The 7699-nt window shown below is 37.6% G+C and overlaps 1 protein-coding gene across 3 annotated transcripts in view; it reads left to right on the top strand.

Annotated features, from left to right (window-relative positions):
• The first annotated feature begins 5782 nt into the window (after positions 1-5782).
• LOC141508603 (NACHT, LRR and PYD domains-containing protein 3-like) overlaps positions 5783-7699 on the top strand; it is an 82168-nt gene continuing 80251 nt past the window's right edge. For all 3 annotated transcript variants that reach the window (XM_074217385.1, XM_074217384.1, XM_074217383.1), the window contains exon 1: positions 5783-6276. In XM_074217385.1, the coding sequence (XP_074073486.1) occupies positions 6033-6276 (244 nt within the window). In that variant the 5' untranslated portion in view covers positions 5783-6032. The remainder of the gene's footprint in view (positions 6277-7699) is intronic.

The following is a 7699-nucleotide window of genomic DNA, read 5'->3' as shown; positions in this document are numbered from 1 at the left end:
TAAGATATCATACCAAAGGAAGCTGAAACCTGGATGGTGAGAAGTTACAGGTAAGGAAAGTATCTTATGAAAGTCAGAGATGTCACCAAGTAGGAAGTACAAGTGAGAAATAAGGAGCTCCTCTGAAGGAAGCCCCTTCCTTAAATTTGGTTTTGGATTAAATGACTTCATCCTCCTGTCACAGGGGTGAGGGAATAGTTATAAGATGAATAATTTTTTATTGAAATTTTATTTTTCCAAATACACGTTTGGAAATTTTTTCGACATTCATTCATATGCATATGTATATTTTTAAGTTAGAAAATTTCCTTCCACACTCTCCTCCCATCCCCCTCTCCTCAGTGGTGAACAGTCAGGTTAATATTGTACGTATGCATTTGTGTTAAACATGTTTACAGATTAGTCATATTTGGTATAAGGTACTAAGATTAAGGGAAAGAAACACATAAGTGATATTGTTTTAAAAAAGTGAATATAATGCTCATCAGATTCTGAAGGATTTTTGTTTTATTTTATTTTTCTTCCACTGGATGGGGATAGCATTGTAGCATTGTCCACTGCCCTAATAGGATTGTCCTAGCTCTGTCCTAGCTGGATCTATCAGGGTTGATCATCTCACAATGTTATTGTTAATGTGTATGTTGTTCTCTTGGTTCTGCTCCATTCACTCAGCAACAGATCCTGTAAGTCATTTCATGCTTCTCTAGGGTCTGACCATTTATGGTTTTTTCTTTAGGTTTTTTGCAAGGCAGTGGGGTTAAATGACTTGTCCAAGGTCACATAGCTAGGTAATTAGTAATTGTCTGAGGTCAGATTTGAACTCCAGACCTCCTGACTCCAGGACTGGTGCTCTATTCACTGCACCACCTAACTGCCCTCATTTATGGTTTCTTATAGAACAATAGCATTTCATAATATTCATGTTACCATAACTTGTTTAACCATTCCCCAATTGAGGGGCATCCCCTTAATTTTCAGTTCTTTGCCACTACAAAAAGAGCTGTTATGAATATTTTGGAACATGTGGGACTTTTCCCATTTTTTATGCTTTCTTCTAGATATAGGCCTAGAATTGGAATTTCTGGGTCAAAGGGTATGAAGAGTTTTATTGCTCTTTGGGCATAGTTCCATATTGTTCTCCAGAATGTTTGAATCATTTCACAATTCCACCAGCAATGCATTAATGTCCCAGTTCTCCCACAACTTCTCGAATACCAATCATTTTCCTTTTTGACAGTCAATCTGATAGGTGTGAAGTAATACCTCATGGTTGTTTTAATTTGCATTTCTCTAATCAATAATGATTTGGAGCATTTTTTCCATGTGATTATATATATATATATAGCTTTAATTTCTTCATTTGAAAACTGTCTCTTCATATCCTTTGACCATTTATCAACTGGGGAATGACTTGTAACTATAAATTTAATGCAATTCTCTATATATTTTAGAAATGAGACCTTTATTAGAACTCCTAATTATGAAAATTATTTCCTGGTTTTCTGCTTTCCTTATAATTTTGGCAATATCGATTTTTATTAGTGCAAAAAATTTTAATTTGCATAGTCAAAATCATTCATTTTGCAGTATTTAATATGCTCTATTTCTTGTTTGGTCATAAATTTATTCCCTTTTCATAGATCTGATAGATGGAATATTTCTTGGTTTATTAATTTATCTATGGTGTTTCCCTTTATATCTAAATCCAGTACCCATTTTGGCCTTATTTTTGTATAGGATGTGAGATGTGGGTCTATGTCTAGTTTTTGCAATATTTTTTTCCAGTTTTCTCAAGATGAAGAATTAAAGTTAATGAAATCTTGCAGGATGATGAGATTGTCCAAATAATAAGCTTCCTTGGAGAATGATGATATGTCAGATATATCTCAGAGGAATGCAGTCATAAAAGAAATGTAGGCAATCACATGGATGTATAATGCAGAAATACTCAAGAAGTGGTTAAGACTGGCGTAACTATGAATTGTTCAGTATCAGTGAGAGTCCATTGTTCTGCAGTGGCTTCCAGGCTGGGTTATTATATCTTTTGCATCAGGGCTTCCAGATTAGGGACCTGAGTGAGATACTACCACTTCAACAATACCTGAAACTATATAGTCAGTGAACTCCTTTTAAGTATACAGATGAAAGCAACAAAATTTCAGGATACACTTTGCAACCTATCTTGTATATATCTACACATGTATGTGTTTTCTCCCCCTTTTGAATTCAAGCTTCTCAAAGGCAGGAACTATTTCATTTTTGTTCCTTGGGTTCAACTTCTGGCACATGTGTACTAGGAGCCTTATTAAATGATTTGTGTGTTTCTAGACCATATGATCCTATGAGGAAGACTTGCAATTTGCATTGAAGAATTGTGAACTCACATTGAGGAAATCTATAAATCCCAGATATACTGGAATATAAAAATGTAAATAGTCTTGATGTGATGGCTTTATGTATGATTTTATTCTTTGGTTTATATATTCTTTTTTGTATATTGTATTACATACAAAAGGAAACTGTTTATATTACTGTCGGATTTCTTAATCTGGGAATGCTTTCCTGCTGATACATATCTGAATTCAAATTCTCTTTATATCATACTCAAGAAATCAATAATCAGCCTATACTTGAAAACCTGCAATGATGCTCCACTGTCTTGTACTTATAGCTCATCTTACTTTTGGTTAACTCTCTGATGGTTAAAGTCAGATGCTTAATGGAAAGTGCACAGGACATGAAGCTTGAAGATGTGTGTTTGAGATCTGATACTATTAAATCATTCGCTCCAGAGCTCATTTGGTCTTAGTTATACAATGAAACAAATAGCATTAATAGAGATGATAGTAAGGAAACTGAGGCTCAAGGAGGTTAATACACTGTATCATAAAATTGTAAGCTCATTTGTAACCCCTTCAAAGTGCTTTGAATTCTCAAAAATAATGTATGTAATGGGTTGAGTGGAATATTCCCAATAAAACCTTCTTAGGGTTAATATTCCTAGTGAAGTACCCCAGGTTAAGACAAGAACAGGCTATTATTCTTTTTTAAGACTTTATTTATTTTGAGTTTTACAATTTTTCCCTTAATCTTACTTCCCTCCCCCCCACACCCCACAGAAGGCAATTTGACAGTCTTTACATTGCTTCCATGGTATACATTGATCCAAATTGAATGTGATGAGAGAGAAATCATATCCTTAAGGAAGAAACATAAAGTATAAGAGATAGCAAGATCAGACAATAGGATATCAAGTTTTGTTTTCTAAATTAAAGGTAATAGTCCTTGGTCTTTGTTCAAATTCCACAGTTCTTTCTCTGGATACAGATGGTATTCTCCATCGCAGACAGCCCCAAATTGTACCTGATTGTTGCACTGATGGAATGAGCAAGGTTGATCATCACCCCATGTTGCTGTTAGGATGTACAATGTTTTTCTGGTTCTGCTCATCTTGCTCAGCATCAGTTCATGCAAATCCCTCTAGGCTTCCCTAAATCCCCATCTCTCCTGGTTTCTAATAGGACAATAGTGTTCCATGACATACATATACACAGTTTGCTAAGCCATTCCCCAATTGAAGGACATTTGCTTGATTTCCAATTCTTTGCCACCACAAACAGGGCTGCTATGAATATTTTTGTACAAATGATATTTTTACCCTTTTTTGTCATCTCTTCAGGGTATAGGCCCAGTAGTGGTATTGCTGGACCAAAGGGTATGAACTTTTGTTGTCAATTGGGCATAGTTCCAGACTTCTCTCCAGAAAGTTTGGATAAGTTCACAGCTCCACCAACAATGTATTAGTGTCCCAGTTTTCCCACAACCCCTTCTAACAATAATTATTGTCCTTTCTGGTCATATTGGTCAGTCTGAGAGGTGTGAGGTGGTACCTCAGAGATGCTTTAATTTGCATTTCTCTAATAAGTAATGATTTAGAGCAATTTTTCATGACCATGGATTGCTTTGCTCTCCTTGTCTGTAAATTGCATTTGCATATCCTTTAATAATTTCTCAATTGGGAAATGTTTTTTTTTAAAAAAATTTGACTCAGTTCTCTGTATATTTTAGAAATGAGTCCTTTGTCAAAAACACTAATTGTAAAGATTGTTTCCCAGTTTACTACATTTCTTTTGATCTTGGTTAAAGTGATTTTGTCTGCACAAAAGCTTTTTAATTTAATGTAATCAAAATCATCCAGTTTGTTTTTGGTGATGTTCTCCATCTCTTCCTTAGTCATAAACTGCTTCCCTTTCCATAGATCTGACAGGCAAACTAGTCCTTGATCTTCTAGTTTGCTTATAATATTGCTTTTTATGTCTAAATCCTTTATCTATGTTGATCTGATCTTGGTATAGGGTCTGAGGTGTTGGTCTAATCTGTTTCTTGCAGGCTATTATTCTTAGAATACTCCTAGAAAGACCTTGCATTCTAAGCTAGCCACCTATCTTATGATAAAACTGTTTTTACTAACTGGGAGACTATTTCCATGGAAAAACTTTGCATTCCAAAGAAGCTTATAAGCCTCCTCTTGTGTGATAAGTACTGAATAGGAGGACTTTTCTTAGAAGACCTTGCATACCTAGACATTATTTCATTTAGATAGATGAAACCATTCTATTCTTCTCTGTTACTGGGTAGATTTTTTTTTGCGTAAAGACTGTAACTCTGAAAATTCAACCAACTGGGTTGGATGAGAAGGGGCTAATATAATCTTGCTTGACTACCTTTGATGTGGCTCCTTGATCCTCAGTACCTTTGTGGGACTTGGAGTATGCCCTTCTCTGGAGAAAAGTAAATAAAAAACTTTCTTTTGCTCAGACTGTCCCTGAAGATTTTGTTTAGTGCATTTTTATTACACACAGGAAACCTCCCCTGCCCTGGTTTCCTGAATAATGTGATAGGCCAGAAGACAGACTCATTTTCATGAAAACAAAGTTAGCCTCAGACATTTATTAGCTGAGCAAGTCACCTCTCCCTTTTTGCTTCAGTTCCTCATCTATAAAATGAGTTGAAGAAGGAAATGGCAAACCACTCCTGTATCTTTGCCAAGAAACCTCCATATCACAATGAGTCAAACATAACTGAACATCCACAAAGCCTGTCAAATACCTCTTCCTGGCAGGAAATAAACAAGGAATTCACAAAACATCACAGTCATAACATAAAAGTATGACATGGGAGGTATCAGAGGATTTAAACATAAGCTCATCCATAAGAAAAGGAGTGATCTTTCAATGATATCCTGTTGAATTTATTCATAAGATTTATCCCAGATAATAGTCAGAAATTTAAAATTTTTATGAATTCTAGGAAGAGAATAATTGGGAGCAAAATGAATCACACAACTGATCTTTGGATCACAGATGCCAAGATAAAAGCAAAAGGAAGGTATTGAAGGGAACAAGAAGTTACTAAAGTACCTTGAAATTCAAGTCAATAAATATTTATTAAGTCCCTACAGCGTGACAGACATTATGCTAAGTGCTTTAAGTGAAAGCAGGGACTTCAGAAACCATTTAGCCTAATTTCTGACCTTCATTTTATTGATGAGGAAAGTGAAGTCAGTGGAGACCAAGTGACTTGACAAAGATGATAAAGGCAGAAACAGTCACAGGCGAAATTTGAATCCAGGTCTTCTGATTTAAAGTCACTAGGTCTAAGTAGGCTGAAGGCTTGGGTAGAAAGGAAGATGCAAATATCTTGGGGGGGGGGGAGTGCAGAGGAAGAGGAGGAGGGGAGGGTGTTGTAGAGGCTACACCCTCCAGTTCCACCCCCGGAGACAGGGTTCCTCTGTCCCGGTAGTCTTGTTCATTAAAGAGCTAATACCCTGAGCCTTATCAGACTCCTCCTCCTTCCTCTTTGGTAGTACTAGGGAAAACCCAAAGGTCCAAAGGCTTTGCCCAGGCTTTGCTCTTTCGCTCTAAGTTCTAGGCGTCATGGCCTAGATGGTGGTTGAAAGATGCCTGCCCCGGACCTTTTCACTTGCACTTTCTCTTTCCTTAGTCTGAGGCAGGGCAGGGGAGGGGGCCGCGATGTCGGAGACTGTCCGTGCCCGGCTGCTTCGGCACTTGGAGCACCTGACATCAGAGGAGCTGGAGAAGTTCAAGCTGGTCTACCTGGTGGACCACATCCCCCGGGGCCGCCTGGAGGGGGCCAATCACGTACAAGTGGCCGATCTCCTGGTCATTTCTCTGGGGGAGCAAGAGGCCTGGGAGCTGGCTCTGAGCATCTGGGAGAAGATGGGCCAGATGGAGCTGTGCGAGCGAGCCCGGAAAGGTAAGGATCCGCCTGAGGGCGGGGGTTTCCGCCTCCCACGTGGGCACTCTCCAGCTCTCCAGAGTCCCAACCTCTTTACTGCCTTCCCCCTCCCTCCCTCTTGGTCCACTCTGCTAGGGCTTCTCTCCCAATTATTCACTCTGTATAGATTCTATGCTTGCAGGTAGTTTCCTAAAGTTCTTCCCGGCAGACACTAGATCATTTTTGTGTTTGTATTCCCAGAACCTGGGTTGTGCTTGTCTGGTGATAGCCCATAAATGCTTGGTGATTGTTTATTGACCTTGACTTTAGTATAGGTGGATCTCATTGGGCCACATGAGGGAGGGCTGAGATAGGGAGGAAGGGAGGGTGCCCTCTGTACTTTTTCCGGACAATCCAGATGGGAGGAGTAGAGTTCAGTCACAGTTCCCAGAAAGCTGTGGAGGAAGAACATGTGGGCCATAAAGAGAATTTGCTAAAGATAAGAGAATGTTCAGGAAGTTCTAGTAACTGAGGGAAGGGATTGAAGAGGAATGGGAGATAGTGGGTCTGGGAGAATGGAACTAGGGGAGATTTCAGCTGTGGTTGAGGAAAAGAGAAAAGGGAGAGCAGCAGAGAGAGCTTTGATCAATTATTGTATCTCAGCATAAGGAAAATGTCTCAACATAAGGAAAATAGATTACTGGATTTGACAATTCCCTGAAGATTGTGTGAGTCAGGAGCAAAGGTAGAAGTTCTTTTCTTTTTCTTAATGAGTGCTAAATAACAGGACGTCAATGTATGACAGTGACAAGTTTTTAAAACATTTCTAATCAAAAAACTGCTTTCTCAGCTTCTAATTAAAGTTAAGTCTGAATGTTAGCTCTGTTTCCTTGTCTTCTCTAGCTAGGAATCTGAATGTTGACTCAGAGTAAGTTAGTCTTTGTTTTCTAATTACATTAATAAAATTTCCTTCCCAGTTGTGTCAACGATTAGAAAGCAAAACCATCTTAAGCAAGCAGGAAATTTATGTGACTATCTCAATAAGAAAACTAAATAAGTTTCTATACTTATGACATTTTGGAAAGGGAGAATATCTCATGTTTAATATGTCTATAGCAGATCTGATAAAAATACAAAATATCAAGTCAGGAAATACTATTGCTGCTGCTAATAGGATTTATGTCAGTTCTGACATAAAACAGACTTCATGGATTGGAATGAGGATTACAAAGTAATCAATGGTCCCTTTGTGCACTAATGTGTAACTGACTGTACTTTTTATAAATATTATTTTCTCATTTCTCTCTGGATAAACATTTCTAATAATGACTAACACCTATAGGTTTCTTAGTAAATCTTAGAGAATATTTTTCATGTCTGATCTAAATTTGTTTTATTTTAAACATAATTAATCAAGTTTTTACAATAGCAAGGATGAAAAAAATTGGTTCCATTAAATAAT

The sequence above is a fragment of the Macrotis lagotis genome, chromosome 1 (genome assembly GCF_037893015.1).
Source record: "Macrotis lagotis isolate mMagLag1 chromosome 1, bilby.v1.9.chrom.fasta, whole genome shotgun sequence".
NCBI lineage: Eukaryota > Metazoa > Chordata > Mammalia > Peramelemorphia > Peramelidae > Macrotis > Macrotis lagotis.
This window is presented reverse-complemented; position numbering and strand designations above follow the sequence as displayed.